General features: G+C 39.0%; 1 protein-coding gene across 3 annotated transcripts in view; it reads left to right on the top strand.

The window, feature by feature from the left end:
* Window positions 1-4,877, top strand: part of LOC114688789 (fibrous sheath-interacting protein 2-like) — a 41,432-nt gene extending 36,555 nt beyond the window's left edge. For all 3 annotated transcript variants that reach the window (XM_037199224.1, XM_037199222.1, XM_037199223.1), the window contains 3 exons: window positions 2,089-2,186; window positions 3,695-3,740; window positions 4,683-4,877. In XM_037199224.1, coding sequence (XP_037055119.1) covers window positions 2,089-2,186; window positions 3,695-3,740; window positions 4,683-4,816 — 278 coding nt within the window. In that variant the 3' untranslated portion in view covers window positions 4,817-4,877. The remainder of the gene's footprint in view (window positions 1-2,088; window positions 2,187-3,694; window positions 3,741-4,682) is intronic.
* The last annotated feature ends 14,976 nt before the right edge of the window (window positions 4,878-19,853 follow it).

The following is a 19,853-nucleotide window of genomic DNA, read 5'->3' on the forward strand; positions in this document are numbered from 1 at the left end:
TGTCCACGATAACTCTTAATGGTGAACAAACATATCTCCAGTACACTGCACATTAGTCATCTTTCTGAGTCTATGACAAAACACTTGAGATAAGTCACTTAAAAAGAGAACAGAATTATTTGAGAAAATAAATCTGTAGGAAGAAAGATTTAGTCTGGTTCATAGCTTTAGAGGTTGCCATTCATGAACATTTAGACCTGTTTCTTTGAGCTTGTGGTAGTACAACATGGTGGGTAGGGAGGAGGGACCTGTTCTCCTCATACCAGACAGGAAGCAAAGATAGGGAATGGGGGCCAGCATCTCAATATACCCTTCAAGGACATGCTTTCCTCCAGCTCATTCCCACCTCCTGCAGTCCTCACCACTCCAGATAGTACCATCAACTGATGATCAAGTCTTATGCATTTGAGTCTTGAGGTCAATTTGAGATCCAAACCACAGGCCTGGGTAGGATGACTTGGCCATTAAGAGAACTCACTGCCCTCAGGAAACCTGTGTTATTTCCCAGCATCCACATGGCAGCTCACAACCATCCGTAACTCCAGTTCCAGAGGACCTGGCATCCTCTCTGGTCTTTGCAGACACTGAATATGGTGCACTTACATACATGCAGGCAAAACACTCATACACATAATTTTTTTTAAAAAAATAATCATCAAAACAACAATACTATATGAGAAATTTCTGAGCCAAGTAGTCCTTACTGCTACATAAGGAAAACAAAATTTAGGGTAATTCTAAAGACACTTGCATAACTTGCAAGGCATCACTACTGTCTTCTTATTTTCAGGTGACATGTGCTGAATGTTACCTTGGTATCTATAATGGCATTTTTCATGGCACAAATTCTAATCTTCCTAACCCATATTCTACCTCCAAACAGTATATATATATATATGACTAGGACAGTGCATTACAGCATCACAACTGAGAGAACAGTATTTTGAAACAGTTCTGTTGTACACTGGCTGCTTCATGTCAATGAAGCATCGGCCGCAAGCCCAGGAAAACAGGATAAGCCAGATCTCCATATTGAGAGCACACTCATTGTAGGAAGATGTAAATTATAGAAAATACACAATAAATTTTTCAATAATTCAATAAGATACAAAAAGGTATAAACAAATTTTATGAAGAAAATATACAGAAGGCAAATAAGCACATAAATGTTGTTCAACATATTTAGGCATTAAAGAAACTCAAATTATACAATGAGATCATTATATGCTCAGTAAAACGGTAAAATTTAAGCAACACCAGGTTGGCCTAGCAAGATGACCTGAGTTCTTACCACATGAAGGTGGGAGGAGAACAACTACATAGAGCTGTCCTCTGACTTCTGTGCACATTCCAGAACACATGAACACATAGAAACATCATACACACAATCACAATAAATGAGATAAAACTTAAGCAATATGAAGGTATTTGCAATTGCTGAAACAACTCAAATTCCCTTATCTGCTGATGGGAATATAGAACGACACAGTCATCATGGAAAAGAGTTTGGCAAGTTAACTTAAATCTACCACAGGACCCAGCCATCACAATCTAGGCATATACCCCAAAGTTTCAAAACTATGTGTTCATATTAATACTGATATGCCAGTGTTTATAACAGCATTATTTATAGTAGTCTATAACGGGAAACAATCAAAATGCCCTTTAACAAGTAGGTGGATAGACTGTGGGACATACGTAAAATAGTCTACTACTCAGTAATAAAATAGAATAAACTATCAACACAGAAATAAATATTGATGAATATCAAGTGACAGTGTGAAATTAAACCCAGAAAATGTATCCTGTCTTACTCTCTTGTATAAAATTTTATAAATGGAAAGTCATTTATAATGACAGAAGGATCAGGTTGTCTGTGGACATGAGTACAGAGAGGTATGAGTTACACCGGCATAAGAAACCTTTTTTGTTGTGATAGAAACACTTGTTGGTTCTGACGATAGTTTCATGAGTTTAATATATCAAAACTGAAGAAATTGCACATTTTAATTATATGCAGTTTATTCTACTTCAATTATAATTCAATGAACTTTCAAAAGCATATCATTTTCTTCTGGTCTGCTTTAGGATCAAGCCTATATTCTCAAAGTCATAAGTTTTTTGTTAAGACATCCGCAAGTTTACCACCTCAACAGAGGAGTGGACCAAATACAACAGAGCCAAAGGTAGAAAGTTGTGTCACATATGTTTTGCATTGATGGCTAATGTATCTAGTTTTTGTTTGTATGGGGTAGCCCCTTCCTTAACTTGATACGGTCTAATCAGAGACTATGGAGTGCTAGGCAGGTCTTACTCTCTCCATGACAAGGTATACTGGGTCAGCTTCATGCTTAGTAGAGCAGAACTGAGCTTAAACCGGGCTATTGTGGGCCAAGTCCTGGGCTAAACAAGAAGAAAGGAAAAGGGCAATGGGGATAGCAAGATGGAAGATAGTTACCATCTAGGGGTAAAGCATGCATAAACAAAAACCTTACAATATACCAAAAGATTTTATTTGTATAAAATTCAGTGGGAGTACAGAAGATAGAGACCAGTCCTGCCTTGTGGGGTTTAACAGGGATTTACTAAAGGAAGGTTAGTTGATTTAAACCTTGACATGTAAGTAGAGATTTTCCATGTTGATCTATGTAAGGATACACTGAGGCAATATTGCAGACTGGAAGTATGGGAGCATGAGCCAAGAAGATGGAGATGAGCCTGTAAAAGTAGATTGAAGCCAGAACCTTGCTGAAGCACAAATTTATCCACTCAGTAATGGAGACATTGAAGCTTTTTTAGCTGGAATGTGGGAGAAAGTTGGAATGTGGGAGGAAAAAAGAATTATTTGGATTCCAAAATGATAAACTAGCTGCAGTTTGTGGAAAGGATAATGGAGAAAAGTGAAATTTAGTTCCAAGTCTTCTGGAACAGTCAAGATAAAGATGTAGAATACAGGGACTGGGAAAGTAGTTCAGTGGCAGAGTACTTGCCCAGCAGGTAAAAGGACCTGTGTTCAGTCACTAAGACTGGAAAATGAGAACAGTGTAAGGGCCCAAACTACGGAAGTGGCCATGAGGTTGAACTAGAGGCCGCAGAATCGAGGGATCTCAGAGTTGGTTTCAGGACTTGGCCACTGAATAAATTCCTGAGGTAGATGAGGAAAATGATGATGATGATGATGATGATGATGATGATGACAGTTTTGTGTGTAGGTTTTCACAAATGCTTTCTCTCATAGTGCCAGGCTTACCTCCTCATCAGAACTCATTGTGTTGGGTTGTGTTTGTCTATTCGAGTAGCTGGGCTGCTTCAGGTCAGAAATAGTCAACTTTAGTTCCAAGAAATGTGCCCAATAAACACTAGATTGCATTGGATTATCCTCCTCTGAAACAAAGGAAAGAACTCTGAAGTTTTTGGCCTTGTGTATTGGCCATGTGTTTAGCCAAAATATAAAATGTAGAAGAGAAGTAAGTTTGGAAAGATGAGGTACTCACATACATGGGCTTTGTTTTGAACTATTTAGATGTAGGTACCTATGTGAGGCACCCAAAGAACTCTGGTATTATGTATTAGCATTGAGAACAGTGGGGATTAAGGGGAGGGTACTGTCTTAGATTACTGTAGAGTAGGTTAACAGTCCCTTTTAGGAGCTTAGTCAATAATGTGTTTTCCCTTTTAATGTTATACCACGCAGTATGATAGAGAAACATCAAGGAGATCACATCATTCCCTTGACAGAGGTAAGAAAATGAACAATATTCATAGTTTATTTTCAGTTAAATAACTAGTTTTGTAGTTTTACTCATGATTATAAAGTTTGTGCTTTCTTTGCTACAAGAATCTTAAAATTCAATGGCATTAGTGTCACTCTTACATTCCTGGACAGTTGCTAGGTAAATAGGCCTTTTTGGGATTTATAAAGTATAATGAAGTTAGGGTCTTTGCTATAGGGTCTGTACAGATAGGCCGAGTTCCTCACATATTATACTGTGCCTTGGGAGCTTTGATGCAGGAAATTCTCCCAAGAAGTATACCTCTACTGCTATACTTTTCTCACAAATATGACATAAATGCAGCCTATCTTACAAAGTTTCTCAAGCATATTACACACACACACACACACACACACACACACACACACACACATCCACACACCTATGAAGAACACTAGGACATCACTACCTGGGTGGTTGTCAAGTCCCCTAAATCTACTGCACACAAAACCAAATGTATCACCTTCCAGTGAGCCAAAGTCCTGTTTCCTGTTTCTCCATTCCTTGTCTTCTCGCCTAGGCAGAAAACCTAATTCTTTTTTTTTTTTTTTTTTTTACTCTATTGCTTATATTTCACATCCTAAATTGTCTACATTCTTACCTTCTTAAACTCTTACAACCCCATTTCCTTTCTGTTTGTGTCGCTCTGTTCTTCACTCTTGCAACACCAGCCCCCTAAGATTAGGGTGTCTTAGGGCAAGGGTGGGCCAGTGGAATTTTATAGGAAGAAGAATTTCAAAAGCCATGGAGTCATCCTCTCTTTGGAGGGTCTACCTTATCTTGTATAAATAATACCTTCTTGTATCTGACAATGTATCCTTAGTAGTCTAGTATACCAGTAATGTAGATTCCCAGTAAGGAGGGCTGTTTGCTATTTTCATATTCAATGGTACCTCTTCTTCACCCCAGGAACCAAAAGAATCTCAATTCCTGCTTCATCTCATACTTCGCAAGCAACAGAAGTTTCCAGACAATCTCTCCATGATATTCCAAAACAAGAGGCAAATATTCCTTTTCAAAACACACATAAACAGAGAAAGTGATTTATGAAATTATGATCAAGATTAGTGTAAAAATTCACTCATTAAATGACAATTTTTAAAAGCTCTGGTCCTTGGCATTGATGATTCTATTAAAAAATTAAATTGTGATTTCTAGTAACAGTGTCGGGCTACTTCTGCGTGCTGACACTCATTTCTACTAGTTGTGTCTGCGTAGCCAGACTGAGCATGTGTGGAATACCACTAACAGTGAGCAAGCTGACAAAAGCAGTCACCCTTGGGTTTGAAATTTGTTGGGCACATCTGCATTTGGACACTATATTTGCCCCTTTCTTTTGATTTACTAGAGATTGACTCTAGGGTCTTGTGTACACTAGGAAAGCATTGATCTACACACTCCCAATTTTACTTTTTGATTTTTGAGTTACGCTCTTCTTAAGTTGTTCAGGCTGGCCTCAAATGTCACTATACGGCTCAGGCAGGCTCAGCCTCCCCCCAAGTAGCTGGAATTACAGGCCTAGGCCCTCTAGACTCAACTTGCCAGGATTCTTACTAGTGATCACCTGATGGAACTGGCGTATTCACTCTGAATAGCCATCAAGTTATAGGGCTTCTCACTGGTGGACTACAAAACATTTAAGGCACATGCTGTGCCCTGCAGAGGAAACACCCAGTTAACTGCGAATTGCTTCTCTTCTGCTGCTGACAGAGTGCAAAGACAGCCATATTGTCTCATCTGTCCCCTTTGGCACTGGTTCTGAACCATCTTGGGAAGGTTGGTTAGTAGCAGGTATTCACAGTGAAACCTCTGGTGTCAACACAGATTGCCTCTAGTGCAGTGGTTCTCAACCTTCCTAATACTGTTACCCTTTAATATAGTTCCTCATGTTGTGGTGGCCCCCAACCATAAAATTATTCTGGTGCTACATCGTAAATGTAATTTTGCTAGTGTTATGAATCATAATGTAAATATCGGATATGTGGGATATCTAATATGCAACCCCCAAAGGAGTCGTGAGTCACAGGTTGGGAACCACTGCTGTAGGGATGACAGCTTGCTCTGACAGCAGTCAAATCTGCAACAGATCTAAGGCTCCATCGGCATTGTGTTAACTGCTTCTGCTGCTCTAAAATGTCGACATGGTTTGAGGGCAATGTTATCAAGAAGGAAACTTCCGATGTCTTCCCAAATGAATTCTGCATAGCTGGGGTAGAAGTAGCCTTGAGCGTGCTAGACAAGCATGGCACCAGCATCCCCAGTCACAGTTAGTTCACTTGAGAACATAAATGAATTTCATTTACCTTCATTATTTAAGTCTCCAAAGAGTAATACATAGAGCATAAGTCAAATAAAACATGGTGTTTACATACACATTTACATACATATACATTTCAAATTAGTTCTTACATTTCTGGGTTTTTAGTGTGAACAACAGCCAATGTCAAAGTCCTTTGAAAGCTGAGTGGAGGGATTTTGTTTCGTTGTTTTTATTTTCCTTCCGGCATATATATCTGCAAATGGTAGTGTGATTGATAAAGAAAAGACCAAGAAATCAAGCACTACACATGAGTTATAGAAACATCAGCAATACTTATTAAGTAAACCATGTGATCCATTCACTCACATAATATTTATTGAGATCTGCTAAATACCAGGCTAGCTAATGAACATTCAAAGGAGCAATTCCGTGATCCCAACCATTGTGTTTTATAGTTTAGTGGAGAAGTCATGTCAGTAATCACACCCCATATGATCAGTGCATAACAGAAGTAGATATACATAAATACAATGAAAACACAGGGAAGCCACAGAGGCTTTTATACAAGAAGCCACAGTTGAGCTGATGCACAAAGGGTTTGCTTTTCCAAGCAAGCGAAGGAATGATGGGAGACAGAGCCTTCTAGCAAATAAGAATGTGTTTGCCAAGGGACATTAGAGTACAGTGTATATTGTATAAACTAAATATTTCAATATTGCCCTAGCTAAAAGCTCATGTAAATCACAGAAAATGAAGCTTGACTGGTAGATGAGGACTGAATCACTCAGATTCTGATATGACATGCCAAGCATCTACATACACATTACCCTGTTATCTCAGAGAAGCTATTGAAGATCTTCAGCAAATGCACAATTTGGTCACAACTTGCCTTTGTGAAAGAGAGAAATGGAATTAGTAGAAAAATACTTGGTTCAAATCAGCAATAAAAATTAAAAACAGCATTTGTGGAATGTGTACTGTACACCCACACTACGCTAGTCCGTAGATAGTCTTATTTAACCCTCCCAATAATATAATGAAGTTGTTAGTATTTTATCCACCAGTCTTCATCTAAGGAAAGTCTCAGTATGGTAAACTGCTTCTCGTGAAAAAGAGGTTATAAAAACAGCCAGTGTGAGAAATGTATCCTGAACAAGGAAGACGCAGTGAAGCGTGCACGCCAGTGTGCACGCGTGCGTACACACACACACACACACACACACACACACACACACACACCCCATATTCGCAGAGAAACACAAAGTACATGTAATTTAAGTAAGACATTCAAAATAGATCATTGAAATTTTTGTGCTGCTGGGGTTTTTGAGCCCAGGGCCTTGCACAGGCTAGACAAATGCTCTTCCACCAAGCTGCACTTCCAGCTCTGATCATAATGTACAGCTTCTTCACAGTATACTTTGCACTTACTGGGAGAAAAATAACAAAATACCTTGAATATGAATTGGGCTCTAATCTCTACTACTGTTGTTATCCAGAGAATCCTGTTTAAGGCTTGGATTTACTCAGGACTGTGTCTAATTGACATATACCATTCCAGGATTCCCACGAACATTATCTCAATGAGTACTCACTCAAATGTAAATACCCAGAAATATTTTATAAAATTTACTTGTGGAACTAGATGATGTTAAAACGTGTTAAATTGTGTTTGAAGAAATTAATGATATGCGAACAGGTGAAAAAACACATAAAGCATTCACTCGAGAAATGTTACGTTATTAAATTTTCTCTATGAATCAGATACTGTAAAGTAGTAACTATGATGCAGAACAGCAGGTCCTATACCAGGAAGGTGTGTAGGGTTCTTCAGAAGCACTGACGGAAGACACCTTGGCATATTTCAAGGAAAGCTCTCTGGAGAAGATCGTAGGAGCTGAACAAATCCTGAAAAGTTAAGAGGTTCAAAGGGGACACTTGAGTTCCAGATAGGGAGATGTTGTGGGTACCGACCCTGAGGTAAGAGGGGAAAGGCTTCTCTGCGAGTCTTTGGAGGAGCACAATAGAGCAATGGCAGCAGGGAAGTCTCTATGAGCAACGTAATAGGCTTTTTGTTAATGGCACAGAAGTGCTTTGGAGAGCAGATGTTACTCCATCTTCATTCAGAGTTTATTTCCATGCAGTGGTACTACCATCTCTTGGGGCCTCTCAGATCTAAGCTAAAAGAGTAAATAAAGTTGGCAAAGTTAGTCATTCCCATTCTTCCATCTATTTCTATGCTCCTTTCATACCCAGGGCTTTTACCCTCCTTTCAGGTAGACTTCTACCACCACCTCTTTGTGTAGCTGCTGTGACTCTGGACCAACTGCTCCTTCACCTAACTAGTCAAAGTTACGCTGCTACTTACATCTTGTGGGGTTATTTCCTAATGAGAATAAATGGTTCTACTCTATAGTATTAACCACTGTTACTTCACATTACAGATATTTCTCTAGTGGTGGAAATTAAAGGCTGTAGAGAGGATTTTTATTTTTTAGTGTATTGGCCTCTCAGCCCTCAAACACTAGTAGCCATCTATTTTGATAATGTTCTGTTCTCTACATCCTTGAGTAATATACCACACATGTGAAGTAACTCCCAATGCCACACACATAGCAGCACCATATTTTAAATGCTCAGCAAATCAAATAAGGCACAGGATGAGCTTCCTAAGTCCCAAACTATGATGCAAATGTGTGGGCAAAGTGAAGTAGTGTGTGAGGCAATGAACAGTGTTGGCATTCAGACCGAAATTCCTAGAAGAGTTGGAAGTAAGGACTCATGAGCAGCAGTTTTCACTAATAGTTTCATTGTTCATAGCATTCAGAATGTCATGGGAAGAAACTGACTAGGCCATACATTGTATCACTCTGAGAAGGAAAGGTAGGAGGGTGTTTAGGGAAAAAAGAAAAGAAATGAAGAGGGAAAAAAGAAAAATAAATGAATCAGCCGTGGATGGAGCTATGTAATCATTGGCTCTCAGGTTAGAAAAAGGATGCTGGGATCCAGAGGTGCTGCTTTCAGATCCCATCCAACTGCTGCAATAAGTGTATTCAGCAGTAGGCTGGATTATGAAGAAAATCAGGAGGTATCACACCTCAAAGCTATACATTTGAGAAACAAGGAGAAGGTCACCAATTAGAATTAAAGACAAGATGCTAAGATGGATTAGGCAAACTGACTAAACTTTAATCTTGCCACATTAGTCTTCAGTGGGTAACGGTTGACCAACCAATTGTAGATACTATTTGGGTGATTTTTGGACTAAAGTGAGGTTATATGAAGGTCAAGAGTAAATTCTATTTACAGTTTCAGAACATGGCAAACTAAATTGTGGAAAAATGTGCCTTCTCTAAAGGGTCTTTTTAAGTGATTGCCATTAATATCACTGTTTCTGAGCAAAATAGATGGGTCAATGTGGTTTTTTCTCTATGTTAATTTTTAAATTTTTAATTTATAAGTATTTTTTTCATTTATTTTACACACTAATAAAAAATCCCCCACTTCCTTCCTCCCACCCCACCAGCCTCCCTCTACCCCCCACAAGAAGGTAAGGCCTGCCATGGGGAGGCACATCCAGTAGAGGCAAGTCCAAGCCTTTCTCCCTGCCTCACAGCTGCACAAGGTGTCCCATCATAGGTAGTGGGTTCTAAAAATCTCCCTCATGCACCAGGGATGGAATCTGATCCTACAGCCAGGGGAACTTCCAAGCAGATCAAGATACACAACTGTCTCACTATATAGAAAACCTAGTCCAGTCCCATGCAGGCTCCACAGCCATTGATCCATTTTTCATGAATTCCCATTAGTTTGACTTGGTTGTCTCTGCAGGTTTCCCCATCATGATCCTGATGCACTTGCTCATAGAATACCTCCTCTCTTTCTTCCACTGGACTACTAGAACTCTGCCTGGTGTTTGGCTGTGGATAACTGCATCTACTTCCATCAGTCATTGGAGAAAAGCTTAGGATATTCACCAATCTGATCACTGGGGCAAGCCAGTTCAGTTCAGGCACCTTCTCCACTATTTCTAGTATTCCAAGCTGGGATCATCCTTGGAGATTCCTGTCAAGTTCCCTAGCACCGGGGTTCTCTCTATCCCCATGTTATCTCCCTCCATCATGGTATCTCTCTTTGCTTTCCTACTCCATCCATATTCCAGCTCGACCATCCCACTCCCTTATGATCTCATCCCTAATTCCCTACCCTCCATTGGTCACCAATCATCCCCAGTTTATTCATGGAGATCTCATCTATTTCCTCTTCCCAGGGCAATCCATGCATCCCTCCTTAGGTCTTCCTTGTTAGCTAGCTTCTCTGGAGTTGTGGGATGTTGTGTGATTATCCTTTGCTTTACATCTATTATCCACTTATGAGTGAGTACATACCATGTTTGTTCTTCTGAGTCTGGGTTACCTCACTCAGGGTGATATTTTCTAGTTCCATTTGTAGATGTAACCAACTGTCTTATTAAATAAGAAACACAGAACAAATGTAAAAGAGAAAGCCAAGAGGTCAGAGCTCAGAGCTAAAATCTCACCCTTCCTCCTGCAGTGGTCCCAGCTTCCCAAAAGAGAGCTATTTCCCTGTGTGTAAGTCGTTTCATAGTCATTCTGCCTTCTCATTGGTTGTAAACCCAAACACGTGACTGCCTCGTCACTGTCTGTATGTACAGCCCCCCAGGTCTTAAAGGCATATGTCTCCAATGCTGGCTGTATCCCTGAACACAGAGAGATCTATGGGGTTAAAGGCGTGTGCCACACCTGCCACACTCTGTCTATGGCTCTAATAGCTCTGACCCCCGGGCAACTTTATTTATTAACATACAATCAAAATCACATTTCAGTACAATTAGAATACCACATTTCCCCTTTTTTATTTTAATAAAAAGAAAAAAAGCAAAAGGTTCTAACTAACAAAAGAAAAACTATATACAAAAGTACAATAACTATATACAATATATACAAGTAATAAATACCTAAACAGGTATTTGACAAATCAGAGAAAATAATTCCATTATCTATCCTATTTTGGTAAATCCAAGATGCAGTTTCTATCCTAATAATTTTCAACTATAACTAACTAATCTTCAATCATAAATAACTAATCTTCAACTCCTTCAGAGACCCAAGAAGGGAATAATATTAGCTAACAAAAATAAAAACAGGAAGTGCATGCAAGCAACTTCCAAAAAATTTTTGAGTTGACAGAAACAGCCAGCTGCCTGGGCAGTCACCTGAGGTTTCTCCGCAGTGTTGGGGCATCATATTCAGCCTACAGGCTTTGTGTATCTGACAGACTCGTTTGTGAAGTAGGATGTACATAAGGTCAACAGTTCAACCTCACATTGGGTGAGAACAGTCCATGTACAGAAACACCTGAATTCCACTAGTGTCCTGTCATGATTCAGGATTTGAAATTCTGGAAATTGTTGACAGTTTTTGAATTCAGCTGTCCATTCTTCTTGGCTGTGTATATATGGCTTCATCTCAGCATCCCCTTCTTCTCCACATCTCTCTATTAAATGCCAGTCTACTATCGAGAGGCGTGAGCTTTCAGCTTCTGTTCCATTGCACAACAGAAGCCATCGGCCCTCTGTCTGTTAAGCTGCCTTCGAAGAAAAGGGCACTGTACCTTTTCTGGATTGTGAAGGCCACTTCAGGGATGGGGCCATATTGTCCTGGCCTCAGAAGATGCCTTTTGCTAAAGCCATAACCACACTTGTTTTGACAAGAATCAGTAGTCCATTGTTTTGTGTTCTGTCTGTCCATTTTGTCCTGTTGATTCGAGGATGCTTTGCTGTCCAGTGGCTAACTTTTGCCACAATGAAAGTTGACTCCATATGCAGTTTCTTCAATGCCCATATTTTCTCTGAAGTAGATTGGTACTGCCAGGAGCCGACATGTCTCAAAAAAGAAAATTTTTCTAAGTTATTAAAACATTTTAAATGCCATATTCTATAGATTTTTGAAGGGTTTGAAGATGACCTGTCTAAAACATCTCTGCTCAATTTTTAAAACATATCTAATATGGCTACAAGTTCTATTGTAATGTCTAACTACTAACTTTCATTTCTTTATATCCTAATAGTTGGTAATAATAACATTCAAGGATCAGAAAATTGCATTATATTGTTAAATGAATGGTATAAATACAATTAGAAATATACATATAGCATTTTCTAACAATATCAGTTTCAAATTTGTATACAAAACAATCCAATCCAATGTAAAGTATTTAAAACTAGTAATTCTCTTTTTCTTTTCTTTCTTTTTTCTTTTTTTTTAAATAAGAACCTTAAATCTAATCTCCTTTGCTTAGCCTTTTTCCTAACCCTTGACAACAACTTGTAACCAACCCCCCTAAACACTTGAAAATTATCCCAGAACCAAAACCCATTAAAAAGACCAAAAAACCACCCTCCCCACACTACCTCTTTGGGAATGTGGGCGTCGTATTCTTAAAATTGCTTCCTACTGGGTATGGTCGAAGTTTTCTTCATCCTGAAAGAAAAATTTTAGGTTATTTGTCAAATTCTAGGAAAAGTAACTATATCCTTCATTATCCAGTCTGTGTATAATGCCAAAGTTCAGGGTTTATCTCAAGTCCTTATTCAAGTAGTCTTTGAGACTGGATCATCTCAGCTCGTGATCTCAAAATTGCTCTGAGCACCTTGTAGTTCAAAGCTGATCTGTGGATGATGTTTGTCAGCTTAATGATATTATTATTGTCCACGTGGAATTGTTGTTGTTGTAGGGCCCCATCTTCTTTCTGGAGACTTCAGTTGACGTTAGGCCTGGCCGTGATTTCCTGCAGAAAACTGATAAGAAACTCAAACACAAAGACATATATATGCAGCTAATTGAAGCCCTTTTTCTAGAATTAGTTAGTACTCTATATGACTATATCTTAACAAAGTTTAAAATGTATAAATATCTATATATATTAATCTTGTAAATTTTGATATAAAATTCATACTTTAATAAAAGTTTAAAGAATCAGAATAGAATCAAAGAGTTGAGATTAGTAATAGAATAGTCCCTTAATTAATTTGGCTTTTGTCCTCTCCCATAGCAGAAGATGGCTCTTTTATTCTGGCATGATACAGGGAGTTTGCATTTTCCTTTTAACAACATGCTTGAGTTTAAAGAAGGAGAGAGCCATTCTCCAACTCCAAAGTCAGCTTTAAATTTTAATTGAACTGGGACTATTAGAAGACCAATAGTGTTAAATCTTTAGAGAAAAGCAGAAACAAACATTTAGGAAGACATAAAATTTTTTAGATAATATAAACCCATACGCCATTTCACTCTGTTTCTTGGGATAGATGATTTGTCCCTTTTCATCAGTTGTCTCATTTGTCCAGTGTTCTTCATATTCCTTAACCTTCATTCTCCTAAAAGACAAAAACAAAACCCTTCCCCAAGACTAATTTTGTGGATGTTTCCTTTTGGCAAGTTATTATCTGATTAAATGAAAAGGCATGTGTTACTGGTACAAGTTAGTTTAAATTGGATGTTCTTGCTGGTTGATGAACTAACACCTCCTCTAATTAAGAGGTCTCTCTTGTTCAAATCGAACCTTTATCAATTTTGATGGTACCCACAGTTTATCTTCTCCTGTAGAAACAAAAGCAAAACCTCGTCCCCAATGTAATACATACCCTGGTTTCCATTCTGAGGTCAGCACATCCTTAAAGTATATAGGCTGATTTAATTCTGTAGTTTTTTTTCTATTATCCAATGTCTCTCTGCAGCTGTTGTTCCTTTCTCATTGGCACTGAGAAAATTCAAAGTTAATAGAGCATTATGCAGTCTATTTCTGGGGTATTTTGTTACCCCTTTCTGTTTATTTAGCATATCCTTTAGAGTTCCGTTTGATCTTTCTAAAACTGCTTGACCTGTAGGATTATGTGGTATGCCTGTAATATGCTTTATATTGTAATAAGCAAAAAACTGTTTCATTTTAACAGAGACATATGATGGAGCATTGTCAATTTTGATTTGTGCATGTATACCCATGATGGCCATAACTTCTAGCAAATGAGTGATTACAGAATCAGCTTTTTCAGAACTCAAAGCAGTTGCCCATTGAAATCCTGAATAAGTATCGATGGTGTGGTATACATATTTCAATTTTCCAAATTCTGCAAAGTGAAACACGTCCATCTGCCACATTTCATTCCTCTGAGTACCCTTTGGGTTACATCCTGCTGGTAATGGCGTTTGATTGTAGAAGGAACAAGTAGGACATTTCTTTGGCTTGTTGCCAGGTTATGGAAAAATCCTTTTTTAAGCCTTTACTATTGACATGATGTTTTTTGTGAAATTCTGAGGCCTCCAGCATATTTCCTATCAATAATTTATCAATCTCATCATTGCCTTGTGCTAGAGGGCCTGGCAGACCAGTATGGGATCGAATGTGAGTTATATATAAAGGATGATTCCTTTTCCTGATTGTATCTTGTAATTGAATAAATAGTGAAGTTAATTCTGAAGCATCAGGGATAAATTCTGCAGTCTCAATATGTAACACCACTCTTTCAGCATACTGAGAGTCAGTTACTATGTTGAGAGGTTCTGAAAAATCCATTAATACCAACAGAATAGCATACAATTCTGATTTTTGAACTGAATTATACGGACTTTGAACCACTTTACTTAAATTTTCTGATTTGTAACCTGCCTTTCCTTCTTTGTTGGCATCTGTATAAAATGTACGAACTCCAGATATGGGTTTTTGCCATACAATTCGAGGCAAGATCCAATCAGCTCTCTTTATAAGATCAATTCTATCACTTTTAGGATATTTGCTAGTAATTTCTCCCAAAAAATTACTGCAAGCTCTTTGCCAAGGTTCACTTTCTGTCCATAATTTTTCAATGTCCTCCTTAGTTAATGGTATGACAATTTCTGCTGGGTCTATTCCTGCTAATTGACGAAGTCTCAATTTTCCTTTGCAAATCAAGTCAGAGATTTTTTCCACATAAGTTTTTAATTTTTCATTTGGTTTATTTGGTAAAAATATCCATTCCAATATAATATCTTCCCTCTGCATTAATATTCCAGTAGGAGAATGCCTAGAAGGTAAAATAACCAAAATGCAATCCAGCTTTGGATCAATACGATCCACGTGCCCTTCATGCACTTTCTTTTCTACCAAGGCCAATTCTTTCTCAGCTTCAGGTGATAATTCTCTTGGACTATTTAAGTCCTTATCACCTTCTAAGGTTTTGAACAAATTAGTCAGTTCATCATTTTTTACCCCAACAATAGTTTGTAGATGAGAAATACCTCCAAATAATCTTTGAAAGTCATTAAGAGTCTGTAGTCTATCTCTCCTAATTTGCACCTTTTGGGGTCTAATTTTTTGTAGCTCTATTTTATATCCTAAATAATTAATAGAATCTCCTCTTTGTATCTTTTCAGGAGCAATTTGTAATCCCCAGCAAGGCAAAATTTTCTTTACTTCTTCAAACATTATTTCTAAAGTATCTGCATTTGAGTCAGCTAGTAAAATATCATCCATATAATGATAAATTATAGATTTAGGAAATTTTTTACCTATCACTTCCAATGGCTGTTGTACAAAATATTGACACAGAGTTGGGCTATTCAACATTCCCCGTGGGAGGACCCTCCATTGAAATCTTTTAACCGGTTGAGAATTATTGTAAGTAGGCACTGTAAAAGCAAATCGTTCTCTGTCTTTTTCTTGTAAGGGTATTGAAAAAAAAACAGTCTTTTAAATCAATAACTATGAGAGGCCATCCTTTTGGTAACAGAGTAGGCAAAGGCATCCCAGATTGTAGAGAGCCCATTGGCTGAATTACTTTGTTAATTGCTCTAAGGTCTGTTACCATTCTCCATTTACCAGATTTCTTTTTAATAACAAATACAGGAGAATTCCAAGGGCTGGTTGATTCTTCAATATGCTGAGCATTTAACTGTTCTTCTACTAGCTCTTCTAAAGCTTGGAGTTTCTCTGTTGTTAAAGGCCATTGCTGGACCCATACAGGCTTGTCTGTTAACCATTTCAAAGGTGGAGCTGTTGGTGTCTTTGGAAGATCATCAGTTGTTGTGCCCTGTTTCTTGTATAATATGGATGGCTGGTGACCACTCATTATAACAATATCTTCTAATATTTCTCAACCATTGCCAGCAGTCTGTTGTGGGGTATCTTTGTGGATTTCTGTGGGCCTCTCTAGCACTTTGTTTCTTCCTTTTCTCATGTGGTCTTCATTTACCATGGTCTCCTATTCCTTGTTCTCCCTCTCTGTTCTTGATCTAGCTGGGATCTCCTGCTCCCACAGGCTCTCTTTGCCTCGACCCTCGCCCTTCATTACTCCCACTCATGTCCAGGTTGTTCATGTAGATCTCAGCCATTTCTCCGTCATTGGGCGACCCCTATGTTTTTCTTGGGGTCCTGTTTTCCAGGTAGCCTCCATGGTGATGTGAGTAGCAGTCCAGTCATCCTTGTTCTACCTCTAGTATCCTCCTATGAGTGAAAACATACCATATTTGTCTTTGTGAGTCTGGGTTACCTCACTCAGGATGATTTTTCTCTAGATCCATCCATTTGCCTGCAAACTTCATGATGTCATTGTTTTTCTCTGCTGAATAGTATTCCTTTGTGTATATGTGCCACAATTTATTTATCCGTTATTCAGTTGAAGGGCATCTAGGTTGTTTCCAGGTTTTGACTATTACAAACAATGCCCAAGTGCTCTTGTGGTATGATTGAGCATTTCTTGGGTATATGCCTAAGAGTGGTATGTGGTGGTATTCTAATTGTACTGAAATGTGATTTTGATTGTATGTTAATAAATAAAGTTGCCCGGGGGTCAGAGCTATTAGAGCCATAGACAGAGTGTGGCGGTGGTGGCACACGCCTTTAATCCCATAGATCTCTGTGTGTTCAGGGATGCAGCCAGCATTGGAGACATATGCCTTTAAGACCTAGGGGGCTGTACATTCAGACAGTGACGAGGCAGTCACGTGTTTGGGTTTACAACCAATGAGAAGGCAGAATGACTGGAAAATCGACTTACACACAGGGAAATAGCTCTCTTTTGGGAAGCTGGGACCACTGCAGGAGGAAGGGTGAGATTTTAGCTCTGAGCTCTGACCTCTCGGCTTTCTCTTTTACATTGTTTCTGTGTTTCTTATTTAATAAGACAGTTGGTTACATCTACAGTGGTATAGCTGGATATTGGGGGAGATTGATTCCCAGTTTTCTAAGAAAGCACCATATTGATTTCCAAAGTGGTTGTACAACCTGCATTCCTACCAGCAGTGGAGAAGAGTTCCCCTAGTTCCACATCCTTTCCAGCATAAAGTGTCTCCAGTGTTTTTGATTTTAGCCATTCTGACAGGTATAAGATGGTATCTCGGAGTTGTTTTGATTTGCATTTCCCTGATGACTAATGGAAATGCTGAGCAATTCCTTAAATGTCTTTTAGCCATTTGAAATTATTCCCTTGAGAATTCTCTGTTTATATTTATAGCCCATTTTTAATTGGATTGTTTGTTATTTTGATGACTAGTTTCTTGATTTCTTCATATATTTTGGAGATCAGCTTATGTTTGAGAGGATGTGGAGCAAAGGGGTGGACTCCTCCACTGTTGGTGGGAATGCAAACTTGTACAGTCCCTTTGGAAATCAGTATGGTTGTTTCTCAGAAAATTGGGAATCAATCTTCCTTAAGACATTGCTTTACCACTCTTGGGCATATACCCAAGGAATGCTGAAACATACCATAAGGGAATATGTTCAACTATGTTCATAGCAGCATTATTCATAATAGCCAGAACCTGGAAAAAACCTAGGTGTCCCACAACTGAATAATGGAATAAGAAATATGGTCTATATACACAATGGAGTACTACTCAGCAGAAAAAAAACAATGACATCATGAAATTTGCAGGCAAATGAATGGATGTGGTATTCTAATTGTACTGAAATGTGATTTTGATTGTATGTTAATAAATAAAGTTGCCCGGGGGTCAGAGCTATTAGAGCCATAGACAGAGTGTGGCAGTGGTGGCACACGCCTTTAACCCCATAGATCTCTCTGTGTTCAGGGATACAGCCAGCATTGGAGACATATGCCTTTAAGACCTGGGGGGCTGCACATACAGACAGTGACGAGGCAGTCACGTGTTTGGGTTTACAACCAATGAGAAGGCAGAATGACTATGAAACGACTCACACACAGGGAAATAGCTCTCTTTCGGGAAGCTGGGACCACCGCAGGAGGAAGGGTGAGATTTTAGCTCTGAGCTCTGACCTCTTGGCTTTCTCTTTTACATTTGTTCTGTGTTTCTTATTTAATAAGACAGTTGGTTACATCTACAAATGGAACTAGAAAATATCACCCTGAGTGAGGTAACCCAGACTCAGAAGAACAAACATGGTATGTACTCACTCATAAGTGGATAATAGATGTAAAGCAAAGGATAATCACACAACATCCCACAACTCCAGAGAAGCTAGCTAACAAGGAAGACCTAAGGAGGGATGCATGGATTGCCCTGGAAGAGGAAATAGATGAGATCTCCATGAATAAACTGGGGATGATTGGTGACCAGTGGAGGGTAGGGAATTAGGGATGAGATCATAAGGGAGTGGATGGTCGAGCTGGAATATGGATGGAGTAGGAAAGCAAAGAGAGATACCATGATGGAGGGAGATAACATGGGATAGAGAGAACCCCGGTGCTAGGGAACTTGACAGGAATCTCCAAGGATGATCCCAGCTTGGAATACTAGAAATAGTGGAGAAGGTGCCTGAACTGAACTGGCTTGCCCCAGTGATCAGATTGGTGAATATCCTAAGCTTTTCTCCAATGACTGATGGAAGTAGATGCAGTTATCCACAGCCAAACACCAGGCAGAGTTCTAGTAGTCCAGTGGAAGAAAGAGAGGAGGTATTCTATGAGCAAGCGCATCAGGATCATGATGGGGAAACCTGCAGAGACAACCAAGTCAAACTAATGGAATTCATGAAAAATGGATCAATGGCTGTGGAGCCTGCATGGGACTGGACTAGGTTTTCTATATAGTGAGACAGTTGTGTATCTTGATCTGCTTGGAAGTTCCCCTGGCTGTAGGATCAGATTCCATCCCTGGTGCATGAGGGAGATTTTTAGAACCCACTACCTATGATGGGACACCTTGTGCAGCTGTGAGGCAGGGAGAAAGGCTTGGACTTGCCTCTACTGGATGTGCCTCCCCATGGCAGGCCTTACCTTCTTGTGGGGGGTAGAGGGAGGCTGGTGGGGTGGGAGGAAGGAAGTGGGGGATTTTTTATTAGTGTGTAAAATAAATGAAAAAAATACTTATAAATGAAAAATTTAAAAATTAACATAGAAAAAAACCACATTGACCCATCTATTTTGCTCAGAAACAGTGATATTAATGGCAATCACTTAAAAAGACCCTTTAGAGAAGGCACATTTTTCCACAATTTAGTTTGCCATGTTCTGAAACTGTAAATAGAATTTACTCTTGACCTTCATATAACCTCACTTTAGTCCAAAAATCACCCAAATAGTATCTACAATTGGTTGGTCAACCGTTACCCACTGAAGACTAATGTGGCAAGATTAAAGTTTAGTCAGTTTGCCTAATCCATCTTAGCATCTTGTCTTTAATTCTAATTGGTGACCTTCTCCTTGTTTCTCAAATGTATAGCTTTGAGGTGTGATACCTCCTGATTTTCTTCATAATCCAGCCTACTGCTGAATACACTTATTGCAGCAGTTGGATGGGATCTGAAAGCAGCACCTCTGGATCCCAGCATCCTTTTTCTAACCTGAG

Source organism: Peromyscus leucopus, chromosome X, assembly GCF_004664715.2.
Source record: "Peromyscus leucopus breed LL Stock chromosome X, UCI_PerLeu_2.1, whole genome shotgun sequence".
Lineage (NCBI taxonomy): Eukaryota > Metazoa > Chordata > Mammalia > Rodentia > Cricetidae > Peromyscus > Peromyscus leucopus.